General features: G+C 41.2%; 1 protein-coding gene and 1 non-coding gene across 3 annotated transcripts in view; one reads left to right on the top strand and one right to left on the bottom strand.

Annotated features, from left to right (window-relative positions):
- STX11 (syntaxin 11) overlaps window positions 1-13399 on the top strand; it is a 56463-nt gene extending 43064 nt beyond the window's left edge. For both annotated transcript variants that reach the window (XM_006075211.4, XM_006075212.4), the window contains one exon: window positions 11627-13399. In XM_006075211.4, coding sequence (XP_006075273.3) covers window positions 11627-12495 — 869 coding nt within the window. In that variant the 3' untranslated portion in view covers window positions 12496-13399. The remainder of the gene's footprint in view (window positions 1-11626) is intronic.
- Window positions 13400-15986: 2587 nt separating this feature from the next.
- Window positions 15987-16059, bottom strand: TRNAW-CCA. The gene has a single exon. It is a non-coding gene; the product is annotated as a tRNA-Trp (tRNA).
- Window positions 16060-17325: the final 1266 nt, after the last annotated feature.

Here is a 17325-nt window from a genome sequence, read left to right as displayed (position 1 = left end):
AGGATTACTAAGACTCCTGGGTCTTATTCTTTAGGCAAGTCGAGGCTTTTTCATATGTTTGATATCAGGGTCCCCAGTAACAAGCTCTTTTGCAGATGTGCTTTTCAAGCCTCTGCTTGCATTGTATTTACTACTGTCTCATTAGCCAGAGCAAGTTCCAGTCTCATGGCCACACTCCAAATTCAAGGAGTTGGGAAGTAGTCTATACTTCTTGGTTAGAGGACATGCAAAGATTGTGTAGTAAAATTTTTTCAACCTTTCACAAGAGTATGTGCATATTTGGGAGGGGAAAATGGGCCCTATAGGAAGTCAGGTTAAGAAAGTAGATTATGAATTGATGGTCAATCACATCATGGCAATAACCTAACAATTTGACGCTTTCATAATTATCATGAGTCTTGTTGATGGGTATATATCAGTGTCCGCTACAAAGGCCGGGTCGCACTGGCCACTCGGTTTGCCACAGGCACTAGCGTTTCCTTCCCTGCTGTGCTTAGGTTTGACCCTAGAGGGCTGCTGACCCACTCATAGCTTCCATTGTTAAATGCTTGGTTTTTATGTAATTTCTTGGCCTGATACAACCTGTGTGGGAAGTGAGAGGAATGTCAGTAGCAGTATAGGGAAGTAACGGAGATGAACTCTGACATTGTAACCGTGCGGAAAGAGAAACGTTTTAAAACAAAAGTGCATCATTACACAATTCAGGGATTTTAGTAATGATAATCTGAGTCACCAATAAATTGTATTCAGTTCCCTGTCTTTAAGGAAACAGTGAACTATATCAGTGCAGTTTAGAAGAGCATCACTGACTTGATTGACATGAGTTTGAGTAACTCTGGTACTTGGGATGGACAGGGAAGCCTGGCGTGCTGTAGTCCATGGGGTTGCAAAGAATCGGACATGACTGAGTGACTAAACTGAACTTCCAAAAAAAAGGAGTGATATTTTTCACATTTGAAGGAAGAAACTTCAGTTAGGTAAAAGTCACTTACACAAAAAACCTCATGCACTGATGATGTTGAATAACTGAGATTTTTTTGCATTTGGGTAAAAAATGTCAGCCAAGGGACTTCTTGCTTCCACTTGCAGGGAGCACGGGTTTGATCCCTGGTTTGTGAGCTCCTCCCCCAAAAGAGTCAGCCAAAATAATAATTTGTTTCCTTGGAGAATTAAAGAGGAAGAACCAGCCAACAGTATTAGGATCAATGGTTAATAGGGCTTTAAGAGGAAGAGGGACAGAAAAAGAAATGTAAAGGTTCTGTGGGATTGTCCTTAACTACTATTATGAATTGAAATAAGTGGGATAAGTGAAAATTGCTCAGTCATGTCTGACTCTTTCATGACTATACAGTCCATGGAATTCTCCAGGCCAGAATACTTCTCTAGGGGATTTTCCCAACCCAGGGATCAAACCCAGGTCTCCCACACTGTTGGTGGATTATTTACCAGCTGAGCCACAAAGAAAGCCCAAGAATATTGGAGTGGGTAGCCTATCCCTTCTCCAGGGGATCTTCCCAACCCAGGAGTTGAACTGGGGTCTCCTGCATTACAGGTGGATTCTTTACCAACTAAGCTATCAGGGAAGCCCTATGAATTGGAATAGAAAAGATCATTAATAATTCTGGAAACACTATTGATGTCTCTTTTGTAAAAAAAATTAAAAAAATTTTAGCCACGTCACATGCAGTATGTGGGATCTTAGTTCTTCGACCAAGGATTGAACCTACATCCCTTTCATTGGAAGCGTTAACCACTGGACCACCAAGGAAGGCCCTGCTTCTCTTTTGTTTTTAAAAAATGCTCCATGGAATAGGTATGAAATATAAAGTTTAAACAAACTAGACTCAATGATTTATTCCCCATCACTTTTTCTTTCTACATAGGTTTCTGCTGTATTTTCCAGACAAAGGTTTGCTTCACATTCCAGGGCCAAACACAGCAACAACTGTATGTTTGTAGGTGCTGATACAGATAACATGGGAGAACTTGTATGGATGATTTATCCCTAGAATCTGGAGTTCTCCTCCCTTTACTTTCTCCTTTACAAGGTCGTCTACTAGCATTTCCTCACTTGTCACTTCTGCACCCCCAACTGTAAAACTCCCTCCAAGGTCTTTCAACAGTCTTGAGTCAGTCATAACCACAGTGGATCTTTGTTAGAATTATCTGTGCTTGTTAATAATTTTGTGGGCTTTAAATAGTTATGATGAGTGACTACCTGACTGAGTGCTCTAATAATTGAAACATTACTATGTTGGGAAAACTCTGGTATGAAGACATTATTGTGGAAAAGAAGGTAATGGTTGTAATAGTGAAAATCTTTTCCTGTGTTCACCAAGAGCTGGGTTATTAGAAGCTAACAGTTGCTCTAAATAAAAAACCTCACTTAGGGAATGCTACGGTCTGGATGCTTGTGTTTCGCCTAAATTGATAGGTTAAAATCCTAGCCCCCAGGGTGATGGTATTGGGAGGTGGGGTCTTTGGGAGGTGACTAGGTAGTGAGTGGGGAGCCCTTGTGAACTGGAAAGGTGCCCCCATCAACAGACCACAGAGAGCTTGCTTGCCCCTCTGCCGTGTGTGGTTACAGTGAGAAGGCCATTTATGAATGAGGAAGCAGGGCTTTACCAGACACAGAACCTGACCATGCTGGCAGTCTGATCTCAGATTTCCAGCTTCCAGAACTGTAAGAATTACATTTCCAATGCTTACAAGCAAATTTCTTGTTTATAAGCCATCCAGTATATTGTTATAGCAGCTAAGATGGACTAAGATGGAATAAGTTCCCTATAAGATTAAAGATTTCAGAAACCCTTTAGGGCAAGGCTCAGGAAAAAGAAGGTAGCATAGCTTTGTGGTTTACAGAAGGGCTCTCAAGTCATATTTTCTGGATTCAGATCTCAGTTTCATATTTATTAACTTTTGTGGCTTTAGGCAAATTGCTTAAAACACCAGGTTTTACTCACTGGAATAAAATGATTATTTATGGATCTGAATCAATGTGCTGGGAAAGTACACTCCGTGCTCTTTAAGGGTGGTGTTACTAGTGAAAATGAAAGTGAAAGTTGCTCAGTTGTGTCAGAGTCTTTGCCACCCCGTGGACTATACAGTCCATGGAATTCTCCAGGTCAGAATACTGGAGTGGGTAGCCTTTCCCTTTTCCAGGGGATCTTCCCAACCCAGGGATTGAACCCAGGTCTCTGCCTGCATTGCAGGCAGATTCTTTACCAGGTGAACCACCAGGGAAGCCCGGTGTTACTATGGTGTGTCCTAAAAGTAACTGCCAAATTACTGTGACACAGGCCCTATGGGGTTTCTTGGTTCTTACTGTATGTCTGTGGTGATGGTGGGTGGGAGGGACAGGGTTGGGGGGTCGAGAAAGGTGTTTTCAGGAGGATCACATAGGGATGTGCAACTTGTATTCAGCACCAGCATGAGGAGGGCTGGAATCCTATCCCATACCCAGTTCATCGGTCCCTCTGCCGTGGCACAGGGCTGGGTCCACCCAGAGATGTCAGATGTCATATGGTCCCTACCATATGACTCATCCAGGCACTGTCTGGACCAGTGGTGGACCTCAGCATAAAGACACATTCTGATTTGGAATCATCTTTTTTTAACAGGATTTTAAAAATTGGTATAAAGTCAGGATTTAGGAGATACAGATTATAAAATCTGAAAAGCAGAACGTGGGTGCTACATTTCAAGTTCCTGCTCAAAAGTGCTCATTTGGAGTATATATCTGCAAGATTTTTTTTAGTTTTATTAATAACCAAGCCCTGTGTGTGTGTCTAAATGTGTACTTCAGTTCCTGTTGAAACAAGAATCCTAAACTTTCCGAACTCACATCACATAGTCTCTAAAGCATCGTTTTGGCGTAAACACCGAAAGGAAGGCTCTTCCATGCTTTTGGATTGGTTCTCCTCCTGTAATCTACAAGTTAATCTCCATAATAAGCCTCACATGATTTGTGTGTTGCCCTGCTGCTCTGCATTGTATCTTCCTGTGTCTGAGTTTCTCACATAGTGCTATGAAGCAGGGAAAGGTTTTTTTCCCCTGGGTAGTAGGCAAAATATACTTAGTATATGTATTGCTTAATGTATTATATAAAGATCTCTATAAACCTAATTCTCTCTTTAAAGGTTTTATCTCCAAGTAGAATTATATTCTGAAATACTGGGGTTAGGGCTTCAACATATGAATTTGCAAGGGGGCTGGGAGGAGGTGAGACAATTCAGCCAATAACTTTGTAGGTTTTGTTCCCCTTAGAGTAAGTAGGCACATGAAAGATAACATCTCTTATGCTCAGAGATATGACTATGTATTGTGTTTATAACTAATTCCCTTAGAAGCAACTAGGGAATAATGCTTTCATGGGTATTCTTTGTTGGTTGGTTGTTTTGTTAGTCAATGAGTCTGTCTGACTCTTTGCAACCCCACGGAATGTAGCCTGCCAGGCTCTGCTGTCCATGGGATTTCCCAGGCAAGAGTACTAGAATGGGTTGCCATTTCCTTCTCCAGGGAATCTTCCTGACCCAAGGATCGAACCCACATCTCCTGCATTGGTAGGCAGATTCTTTGCCACTGAGCCACCAGGGAAGCCTAGGTTATTCTCTGTAGCATCCTGTATATTGGGTTACTTATGCAGTTATCACTCATTGATCTTCTGAGGTAGGTAGAAACCTACTTTCTGAATCTTCCTTTCCCCATCTTTCTGCATCCTTCCTTAGCAGTTGCTTTTTTATCAAGATGCCCCAACCTGGGAGCTATTATAAGTTGTCCAAGACGGCATGAATAAAAAGCTGCCATAAGTACCTGTGGAGTCCATCCGAAATTTGAGTGTGCATTAAAATCACCCAGAGGGAATCCTAGACCCTCTGAGTCAGAACCCCCAGGGTCCCAAGCATCAGTACTCCATGTTTTCAGCTTTTCAGAAGATGCTGTTGCTTCCTAAAGTCTGAGAATCACTGAGCTACCATCATCTATTTTCTCTTACATCAAATCACATTGCCCCGTGAAAGGAGGCTGACAGAATTTCCCAAAACTTCCCTGTGGATTCAAGGTCTCAGAACAGATGACCTGCGTGCCTGAAAAGAAAATTAGAAGGCAGAAGCAGATTTCTAGTAGCTGGTTGTAAATTTTCTTTTGAATTCTTCATCTCCATGATAATCAAAAAAGCAGGATTTATTAAAAGATGCTTGCTCCTTGGAAGAAAAGCTATGAAAAACTTAGACAGCATATTAAAAAGCAGAGACATGACTTTGCCAACAAAGGTCCATCTAGTCAAAGCTATTGCTTCTCCAGTAGTCATGTGTGGATGTGAGAGTTGGACTGTAAAGAGAGCTGAGCACCAAAGAACTGATGCTTTTGAACTGCGGTGTTGGAGAAAACTCTTGAGAGTCCCTTGGACTTGTTACCAAAGTAACAAAGGACTTGTTACTGAAGTTTTTCCTGACAGCACTTTTCAGAAAGAAGTTTTGGCCAGTTTGAAATCATTTTCAAAACTCCCCCCAAATGCCATGAGAATTTCCAAGCAGATCATCGGAAACGAGGAGAAAGAAAAGTTACATGCGGTTAATGTGGAAGAAAGCAGTGTCCTGAGAGAGAGGTAGCTGTCAGACAAGTGCATGATTGCCATCGTGAACTTCTTGTCCAAAAAAGCAAAGTTGTGATGACCAGCACGGCACAGCTAAGTGTTTCCAGAGATGTGTTGTACTACTGCTTCTGCTTTTCAATTCCTGAGCCAAATAAACCTCGCTGTGCCTTAAAAAACAAACAAACAAAAAAAGCAGGGAGATCAAACCAGTCAATCCTAAAGGAAATCAGTCCTGAATATTCATTGGAAGGACTGATGCTGAAGCTGAAGCTCCAACACTTTGACCACCTCATGCAAAGAACTTACTCATTGGAAAAGACCCTGAAGCTGGGAAAGATTGAAGGCAGAAGGCGAAGGGGACAACAGAGGATGAGATGATTAGATGACATCACCGACTCGATGGACATGAGTTTGAGTAAGCTCCAGGAGTTGGTGATGGACAGGGAAGCTTGGTGTGCTGCAGTCCATGGGGTCACAGAGTCAGACATGACTGACCGAACTGAATTGAACTGATTTGAACAACTTTATGAATAGTTTACCAAAGTTTATTACCTTATCCTTTATCATAATGAGACAGGAGTGTCAATAGAATTGTTGGACTTTTCTTTCTCATTTACTGTGGTTCCCTTTTTCAGCTGTCACAGTATAGAACCAAGCTATTGGGTATGTGGCTTATATTGATTTTCTTTCTGTGCCTACTTCTGTATTCTGGTATAGCTGCAGTAAGGAGTACATTTAAACCGTTTAGGGAATATTGTTAGAAGTAGTAGCCTCTTGGTTGACTTTCTGTTGTAGTTTTCCTAATGTTTGCACCTTGGCAACCAGGAAACCTTTTAGATCAGTGGGACCAGCTCACTTGGGGCTGAGCTGGGTCAAGAAAGGTGGGCAGGAAGGCACTGAAGGCCACTTCCTTGTGTACACCTCCTAGAGAATCTCCGGCTTCCACGTCCTGCCTCTCTCCTGACCAGTTTGTAGACTTGCGCCTTCAAGTGAACTTAGACCTTCATCTCATTTAGGATCCATGGCTTCACGTTGGTAGGTCTTGGGAAGGAATGACTATCTCTGAACATCTTCAGAGGCCACTTTCTATATAATTGCAGTGCACTTTGCTTGTCCTATTGTGAATGAAATGATAGCTTTTTCAGGGCTTCAGGAGAGCAGTACTGGGCCTGGGACTTGTCTACGACTAGCACAGACCAATAAGCAGGTCCCTAACGTTCCGGTGTGTGATGCTGTCCTTTAACTACCCCTTACCTTCTGTGGTAGTGCTTCCCAAGCCTTCCTTGCATCCATCACCATTTCTTGTCTTGTCCTTCAAAAATTATTCATTCTCTGTTCTATTTATGTAAAAAAAAGTTATTTATATTTTATTCTATCTGTATCTATCTTCAACAATTATTAATTATACACTTGCAGAGTAGCATATGTTGGCTGCTAACTTAAGCAGATAAATAAAGCTCAACTCCATACTAGCCAACTCATGTACTTTCCTCGTGTCACATAAGGTGGTAACCTGATTGTAATGCATACATCTTAAAGGAGTTAGTCTTTTAAACAAATACTTATGGTTTTGTGGGGTTTTATCTAATTGATAAATCTACAGGACATTATAAAAATGTTGGAAAATAGAGAAGAGCACAAGGAAGTAATTAAAGTGATTTATAATTCCACAATTTGAAGAAAACTACATTTTGATGAAAGCTGAGCGCTGAAGAATTGATGCTTTTGAATTGTGGTGTTGGAGAAGACTCTTGAGAGTCTCTTGGACTGCAAGGAGGTCCAACCAGTCCATTCTGAAGGAAATCAGCCCTGGGATTTCTTTGAAGGGAATGATGCTAAAGCTGAAACTCCAGTACTTTGGCCACCTCATGCGAAGAGTTGACTCACTGGAAAAGACTCTGATGCTGGGAGGGATTGGGGGCAAGAGGAAAAGGGGACGACAGAGGATGAGATGGCGGGATGGCATCACCAACTTGATGGATGTGAGTTTGAGTGAACTCCAGGAGTTGGTGATGGACAGGGAGGCCTGGCGTGCTGCAATTCATGGGGTCGCAAAGAGCTGGACACGACTGAGCGACTGAACTGAACTGAACGTTTTGATGTGTATTATTCAAACCTTTATTTCAAGACGTTTGCATGACAGCACTGCTCATTCTCTTCCCTTTACAGATTTTTTCTATCTAAAATGATATTTACGCTTTTCATCCCATTAGATAGCCTTCTAAACTCGGTGATTATGTAGCCATCACTATCTCATTTTTGCACCTTTAAATTATTTTTGAATTCCTGTGAAAACTGTGGTGATGAAATTATTTACAGTGATGAGCTTCATATAACTCTGAATATATGCTTAGAATAAATGTACCTAAAACAAGAACACATTTTAAAAGCTTTTAATACATATTATTCAACTGCCCTTCATCCTGCCCTGTGGCATGCAGGATCTTAGTTCTCCAACCAAAGATTGAACCCAAGCCCCCTGCACTGGGAGTTCAAATCTCAACCACTGGACTGCCAAGGAAGTCCCTAAATTATTATTTTTTTAAAATTCTTGCCAGCTTGATGACCAAAAAAAATTTCAATGGTTTAACTTGCATTTCCTTGTTTTGATAGTAAAGTCCCTCATGCCTCACTTTTTTATACCTGCTGGAAATAATTGAAGGTAGTGATTAAGCAGGGCCACTCTAGAGCTGAACTAGTCACTTACTTGTGACCTTGGGTATGTTCCTTCATCTCCCTAAACTCACTTACCAACTCTGATAATGACAATACCTACTTCATGAAGTCCGTGTGAAGATTAAAGACAGTATCACGTGAGAAGTGCTTAGAACATGCTTACTGGCATTACAATAAGTACCTGATACCTACTAACTATCTCCATGTTCTCTGGCACTTATATTTCTTCTTATATGAATTGCCTTTTCATTGTCTTTGCTAGGGAAAGTGGTTTTTCTGGGTTTTTTTTTTTTTTTTTTGGTTTGGAGGGGCAAGAGTTTTTAATATAGTAAGTATGTTAACTCATTATCTACTATATATTGCAATCCCCTCACCCCCACCAACTTGTGCTTTGTCTTTAAATTTTATTCAAAATGAGGAAATATTTAGGTATCAGGTAATTCAGGCCAGGGAAGGCATAGTTTTGGTCCAGCCTGGTTCTTTTTTCTGCCTCTCAACTGTGCTTCTTGGAGTCACTTTCCCCTCAGTGAGAAGGTCTGGTATTGATCTTTGTCATCAAAAAGCAGAAATGGCATTTTAAGCAGGTAACTTGTTGTATTAAAAATCACCACTATGGAATAAAACTTTGCTTAATTTATGTAACTAATGGTCATGGTAGATGGGAATCCATGGTTAATATTTCACCATTTTCCATTTATCACTGAATCCAAGTTGTCAGCATTCCATTAGTGGTGTTGTGAAATTAATTACTTCAACTTGAGGCAAGCTTTTGAGATCAAGATCCCTGATAGATTGAGTAGCCATTAAATACTACTACTTTTCTCCTGTTTCTTGCAAATTATATAATAGAAAGAAATCTTTCTAGCCACAAAATCTTGTATAAAAGGGCAAAATGTTCATTATTTTGGCATATATACAGTATTAATAATGAAAGTTTTTCACTTCACTGGAAAAAATATGGACACATAGAACATTATTTTGCCTTGCTAAACAGGGAATTGATCAGAACCACCCTTATAAAAGCATGGAAATTCTGCTTGAGCTGCCAACTTATTTCAAAAAGCTATTAAAAATGGGCAAATATTGCTGCTGTGTGATGGGTATATGGGAGTGTGTTATATTATTGCTAGTAGGCTTGTGTACAATTGAAATTTTCCATATAAAACTTTTTTCAAAAAGCAGTTTTGTTAACAACATTTACCACTAGCGATATTGGGAAAAATTGAACGTCTTTTACTTCTGATTCTTCCTTTGGCTTTTGCCATGTGATTCCCGCATAGATAAATATCTTCTTTCTGCTCACTCCTACTTATTAAAATCACATCAGTCAGTCAGTGAAAGTCGCTCAGTCATGTCCGACTCTTTGCGACCCATGGACTATACACTCCATGGAACTCTCCAGGCCAGAATACTGGAGTGGGTAGCCTTTCCCTTCTCCAGAGGATCTTCTCAACCTAGGGATGGAACCCAGGTCTCCCGCATTGCAGGCGGATTTTTTACCAGCTGAGCCACACTTAACAATTTCCTGATCTCTTTTACTCAATATGGTTCATTAGCTTGTATTTTGGGATTTTCCCCCAAAATATTTTTAAGCACTGAGTCTCAAACAAACACTCAAATTAAAGTATGTATTGGTGATATTGGGCATGCTGCTGCTGCTAAGTTGCTTCAGTCGTGTCCGACTCTGTGCGACCCCAGAGACGGCAGCCCACCAGGCTCCCCCATCCCTGGGATTCTCCAGGCAAGAACACTGGAGTGGGTTGCCATTTCCTTCTCCAATGCATGAAAGTGAAAAGTAAAAGTCAAGTCGCTCAGTCGTGTCCGACTCTTAGCGACCCCATGGACTGCAACCTACCAGGCTCCTCCGTCTGTGGGATTTTCCAGGCAAGAGTACTGGAGTGGGGTGCCATTGCCTTCTCTGGATATTGGGCATAAAAGCAAGGAAATTTCAACTTCCAAAATTTATACTTATTAGATTTTGATCTTTGTTCATTTTGTTGTTTTACTTTAAGCAGGTTCAATTTTTATGTTTTTAAGATAAAAAATTAAAGCATGATTTATATCATTAAAAAAGTGTTATGACGTACAAGACTGAAGATGCTCACCAGTGCTGAAATAGACACAGAATAGACAACACTTAGAGTTGGTCTCAAAGCTTATAAATTGACTATCCTTATTTAACAATCTTTTTTTTTTTTTGCTTCTTATTGGCCTTTATTTTTCTGCAAGTAGACTGAGGCTATCTGATTGCTTGAACTTTCATAAGTAAAGCAACATTTTCAGGTGATGGATACTACATATGCTATAAGTTTAAATCAAGAGATAACAACAATAAATAGTGGTAAATAAAAACTGTTAGATGTCTCAACAGTAAATAGTAAAATACAGAAATTATTCTTTTTTTTAATTTTATTTTATTTTTAAACTTTACATAACTGTATTAGTATTCTTAAATAAAAAAATAAATAAAATGCAGAAAAAGATCCAAAAAATATTCTGAAACTCAAGGCAGAAATTCGTCATTAATGTGTCAATGTATTTTTTTTATAAGTATGTATTTTACTTATTTAACAATCTTTATCTTTGCTAAGGGGATCTCAGGTGGCACTAGTGGTAAAGAACCTACCTGCCAATGCAGGAAACATAAGAAATGTGGGATCAATCCATGGGTCGGGAAGATCACCTGGAGAAGGGCATGGAAACCCACTCCAGTATGCTTGCCTGGAGAATCCTATGGACAGAGGAGGCTGGTGGACCACAGTCCATAGGGTCGCAGAGTCCCACACAATTCAAATGAATTAGCATGCACGCACGCATACATATAGATAGGGCTTCCCTAGTGGCTCAGTGGTAAAGATTCCACCTGCCAATGCAGGAGATGCCCGTTCGTATCTCCCTGTGTGGGGAGGATGCACTGGAGGAGGAAATGGCAACCCACTCCAGTATTCTTGCCTGGGAAATCCCATGAACAGAGAAGCCTGGCAGGCAGTGACTTAGGGGCTAAAACAAGGAAGAATGAAGTGGCTGGGCCAAAGCGGGAAAGACCCTCAGCTGTGGATGTGTCTGGTGGTTAAAGTAAAGTCCCTTGCTGTAAAGAACAATGTTGCATAAGAACTGCAGATACCTACAAGCTATAAAACACAAAGGTGACTCCCAGTCACATCAGTTCTTCACTCGTAAGCCAAATGTTTTGAACCATTTAGCTCCTGTAGTGCATTTGTTACCTACACCCAGGAGTAAAGAATTGAGAGTGATGAGCAGTGAGCGGAACATCTCTCTATTTTAATCTTTAATTCTCTCAATGCAAATACTTTGACTCTCGCTAGAGGAATTTAACCTCCATGTTTCTATTTGCAGGCAAAATGAAGGACCGACTAGGAGAACTCCTGGAGTTAACCAAGCAGTTTGACCAGCAGTTCCCAGACGACGACGACGATTTTGACTCGCCTCACGAGGACATCGTGTTCGAGACCGACCACATCCTGGAATCCTTGTACCGAGACATCCAAGACCTTCAGGAGGAAAACCAGCACCTGATTGCCGACGTGAGGCGGCTGGGAAAGCAGAACACCCGCTTCCTCACGTCCATGCGGCGCCTCAGCAGCATCAAGCGGGACACCAACTCGATCGGCAAGGACATCAAGGCCCGGGGCGAGAGCATTAACCGCAAGCTGGGCGCCATGAAGGCGCTGAGCGAGCAGGCGGAAGTCCAGCACGGCGCGCACTCGGCCGTGGCGCGCATCGCGCGTGCACAGTACAGCGCGCTCACCTGCATCTTCCAGGCCGCCATGCACGAGTACAACTGCGCCGAGATGAAGCAACGCGAGAACTGCAAGATCCGCATCCAGCGCCAGCTGGAGATCATGGGCAAGGACGTGTCGGGCGACGAGATCGAGGACATGTTCGAACAGGGCAAGTGGGACGTGTTCTCCGAGAACCTGCTGGCCGACGTGAAGGGCGCACGGGCGGCTCTCAACGAGATCGAGAGCCGCCACCGGGAACTGCTGCAGTTGGAGGGCCGCATCCGCGACCTGCACGATCTCTTTCTGCAGATGGCCCTGCTCGTGGAGCAGCAGGCGGAGACCCTGGATGTCATCGAGTTCAACGTGCAGAAGACCGTCGAATACACCGGGCAGGCCAAGGTGCAGGTGCGCAAGGCTGTGCAGTACAAGAAGAAGAACCCCTGCCGGACAATCTGCTGTTTCTGCTGCCCCTGCCTCAACTAGCAAGTGGCCCCGGGCCGCCACACCTCCATCCCCGAGCGGGATGGACGAGGAAGCACTCTGGGGGTAGATTTTGAGGCCATCTGTCCTGGGGTGAGTTGCGCTAATCACTATGGACCTGAGCCCTTAGAGAAAGGAAAAAAAGGAAAAACACGAGGTACAAGAATTCCAGCCCAGCTCGTACTTGGAACAAGGGTGGATCCCACCTGCTGATTCTTCAGTCACGACAGATGCCAGCTGAAGTTTTCTGAGGTCGTTTAAAGGGCACATAGCACCCTTGCCTCTTAAAGGAAGCCACATAAGGAACTGACGTTGTGACTTAACTCTACGGTAGATGTCCAAGGCATGTTTGTACATGAACTTCTAGCCGGAAGTCAATTCTGGATCGGCTCACAGTATGAACTTGTCATCAAAATTCCAGTTCGTTTATCTTATCCTGAAAGTACCTCGGTTCTGTTCCTTTTCGAGTGAAACTGACCTTGGGAAAAACTGCACATCTTCCATTTCTGAGTCTTCCTCTGGTTTATGCTGTGCTATCCCCATCTGAATGTATATCTTCCCCATCTGAATGTATATCTTCTGCTCATGTCCTCTACTTACTAAAATCACAGTTAACACTTATTATTTCCTTACCTCTTTACTTTCAGTATCTTCCATCAGAATACATTATGGGATTTTTTTCCCCCCAAAGTTTTTTGAGCACTCAATATTGAACAAGCACTCAAATTGAAGTATGTATATCACATTATATATATTTTTCATAAAAATAATTTAAAATTTATTTTTACTTGATAATTATGAATACACTTATATGTAAATGTAAAGTGCCAATATTTACTAATGTATGTACATAATGACCAGTTGGTTTAGCTTTACCTTTGTAAATATATAAATATCAAGAAAAACATTTTTACTGTGTTGATGTTGGTTTGCTTGTTTTGAGTTTATCTTGCTCCTGTCTGCATCTCCGCAGTTCAGTTTGGATCAAAACCACCTGTTTATTTTGAGTTGGTTGGTTATGGTGGTAAAGAACAGATATCAAATGCTGAAAATGCATACAGAACAGATATCAAATGCTGAAAATGCATACAGAGTTAGAAATAATTTAAAAAAAAAAGGTCAGAAATAATTACTTTTGTTTTACTGTGACCCATTCCTTTCATGCATTGAAATGTAGTAATTTAAAATAGGGATTCCCTGGTGGCTCAGAGGTTAAAGCGTCTGCCTGCAATGTGGGAGACCTGGGTTCTATCCCTGGGTCAGGAAGATCCCCTGGAGAAGGAAATGGCAACCCACTCCAGTATTCTTGCTTGGAGAATCCCATGGACGGGGATGCAAAGAGTTGGACATGACTGAGTGAATAGTCTTGTTTTTCAAGTTAAATAAACATTACATTATAACCATGCTTTTTATGTATTTGTGTCCTGACGATTTAAATCTTTATCTAACTTTTCAATTATTGTTCTAAAAATTCTACCACCTTGTTTGAGGCTGCAGCTGGTGAATGGACCTCTGAATGGGGGTGGGGGGGATGAAAAAGAATTCACACAGGGATGTGTTGCTTTCTCTCCTGAGTTATTAGTAATAGTTTAGCAAAATCATCATGTTTTGGAGATTTGGTTTCATTTGCGAACTTTGTAATATCCTTACCTACACTCACTATGTTTCCTGTCTTTTTTATGAATCAATTCTGAACTCTTTCTACTCATTGTTTAATAGATGAGAGGGTTTATTCAGTGGTCATTATTCTCAGGTGCTTCAGACAGTGAAATTTTAAAAGGAGTAGAAAGAATAGCTGAACTCTTTGGAACTCACTAACTAATCTGCTTATGACCATGAAATCTAGCCCTGCTCCTAATTTTAATTTCATGGTTAATATGAGAATTGTGGAAACCAAGTCCCGCTGGATTCATCTTAGACTTCTCCCAATTCTTTCTCAGCTAATTCCAGGGATGATATATTTCACCTTTGACCTAATTTCCTTTCTCTAAAAATAAAAAGTTCACACAGCTCCATTACTAAGTCTTCCATGGTAGTGAAGAGATAACTGGGAATACAGGACATGGGCTATTACTAGTTTCCATAAAAGAGAATACTTCCTGAGTTTACCCCATAATGCATTTTCTTTGTTTGGAACCATTCATGAAAGTCAAGGAGTTTGCTGGTTCTGTGTATTTTTAAATTTTTCACATTGTAAAGTTAGGTAAAAATTTCACTTTAATATACTCAGAGATTTGTGAACTGTTGCTTATTGAAAAGGCAAGCATTTCTCTTCCTGCTCTTCAGTAACTATCCAACTGTGGCATAGCAGAAAAGAACACAGATTCAGGACCACACTCTGGGTTTAAATCATGGCTTTGCCACATACCAGCCATATGACTTGTGCCTGTTTCCTCATCTGTGAAAAGGATATGATAGAACCCACCTCCTAAAGTTGTTGGAAGAAGTAAATGACTAAATATGTAAAGGTACTTAGGATAGTGCCTGGCACATGCTAAGTACTATATTCATTATTGTTATTGCATAACTTTCTTGTAGACCGATAGAGCTGCTATTAATTAATAGCTATTAACTTCTGAGGAAAAATACATGCTTATACGGGCTTCCCTGGTGGCTCAGACAGTAAAAAAATCTGCCTGCAATGCAGGAGACCTGAGTTCAACCCCTGGGTTGGGAAGATCCCCTGGATAAAGGAATGGCTACCCACTCCAATATTCTTGCTTGGAGAATTCCACGTACAGAGGAGCTTAGTGGACTACAAACCATGGGGTCATGAAGAGCTGGACACGACTGAGGAAATAACACTTAAACTTCCATTCTTCTGTTAATAATTTTTAATAAAATAGAAGAAACCAAGACCTTATCTTTTTTGAATATTAGGGTTTAAATTTTTTTTTTTTTACAATGAAAGAGCTGTTTTCACAGTGGCATTTCATGCCTTCTTATATTCAAGTATGTTACGAAGATGAAATAAGATGTTCCACTCAAAAAAGGTTAAGCAGGAAGCAGCTGTTCTGCTCCATGTGACAAGTGCTTTCCCCTGATCCTTCCAAGCTATGAGTCAGAAAGTCCCAGAAGTTCAGCTGTGGAGGCCAGATCACAACAGACCAAAGACTCTTCCCATATCCCACACTATTTCTTCAAAGCCCTTCCTGGCTCTGACTGCCCTGCCTTGGGGTGGGTGAAATGCTGGCTTTTTCCTTAAGAAAGGGGGCTCCAGTGCCACGAACGGGTGCTGAGAGTGGGGTTTACCTCATCCTGTGATGCTCACTTGATAAACTCTGAAAGTTGCCTGTGGGTAAGAAGCAGACTTTGAGGCAAACCTGGAAACTTCATGCACTATGTCACTTAGGTACAAAATGAAAGAACCAATCACAAAGAACAATAGATCCTTCAGGGGCTGAAGGTAAAATCTTTTAAAGCTATTTTTAAAACCCTTTTTCCTTTAAAAGGTTTGGCTGCACCAGGCCATAGTTGCAGCACACAGGATCTAGTTCCCTGACCAGGGATTGAACCCAGGCCCGCTGCATTTGGAGTACAAAGTCTTAGCCACTGGACCACCAGGGAAGTCCCTTAAAGCTATTTTTTTTTAAACTTTTATATTTTACTTTTTTAAATTAGAGGCTAATTACAATATTATGATGGTTTTTGTCATACATCAACATGAATCAGTCATAGGTATACATATGTCCCCTCCCTCTTTAACTTCCCTTCCATTGTCCTTCCCATTCCATCCCTCTAGGTTGTCACAGCACTGGGTTTGGGCTCCCTGCAGCATATATTGGACTTCCACTGGCTATCAGTTTTACATATGGCAATGCATAGGTTTCAACGCTATTCTCTCATATCATCCCACCTTCTTCCCCCCACCGTGCCCCACCCCCGCCAGCTTAAAGCTATTTTAACATATGAAGAAATTCCAAACTAGCCAAAAGCCACAGACTTTAGGTGGTGACAACTCCAAAAATGTAAATAATAGGACGGACGGTCACCTTGGATGCATCAGTATCCAGGATAAAAAGAGTGAGAATTTTAAAAAAGCTGATCAATAACATTAAAATGTTTGAACTGTGACATCACAAGAGTTAGTGTATAGTCTTTCAAGATAACAACTTGGAAAGAGAATAGGGTTCTTCTTGTGTTGATGCTTTATATATTCTTGAAAACAGTTCCAATGCTTTGTAGTTAAATGTCACATGCCAAGATTTTTCAGGCTCTACAGTATACACTTGCTATCTTGACAGGCAACTACCGAATATTGTACATAGCTTAAAAATAATAGGGTACCAGTAGTCTTGGTTTCTCTGTATAAATTCTGCCATTCTACTTTCTATTAATACTATCAGAACTCTCTCTTCAAAATAAGAAAGGTAAATATTAATCGATAAAATGAGAACCTAATGCATAGCAGAGGAAACTCTACTCAGTGATCTGTGGTGACCTAAATGGAAAGGAAATCCATAAAAGGGGGATATATGTATATGTATGACTGATCCACTTTGCTGTACAGCAGAAACTAACACAGCAGTGTTGCTGTAAGCAGCTGTACTCCAATTTAAAAAAATACGGAAGGTATCTCAAACTGCAGCAAGCAAGTCTCTCATTTGTAATCAAGGTGATAGTTTGAAACATGCAGTCCATTCTAAAGGAGATCAGCCCTGGGATTTCTTTGGAAGGACTGATGCTAAAGCTGAAACTCCAGTAGTTTGGCCACCTCATGCAAAGAGTTGACCCATTGGAAAAGACTCTGATGCTGGGAGGGATTGGGGGCAGGAGGAGAAGGGGATGAAGATGAGGTGGCTGGATGGCATCACCGACTCGATGGACGTAAGT

This window comes from Bubalus bubalis, chromosome 10 (assembly GCF_019923935.1).
Source record: "Bubalus bubalis isolate 160015118507 breed Murrah chromosome 10, NDDB_SH_1, whole genome shotgun sequence".
NCBI classification, from domain to species: domain Eukaryota; kingdom Metazoa; phylum Chordata; class Mammalia; order Artiodactyla; family Bovidae; genus Bubalus; species Bubalus bubalis.
The sequence above is the reverse complement of the archived record's forward strand: the minus strand, read 5'-3'. Positions and strand labels throughout refer to the sequence as shown.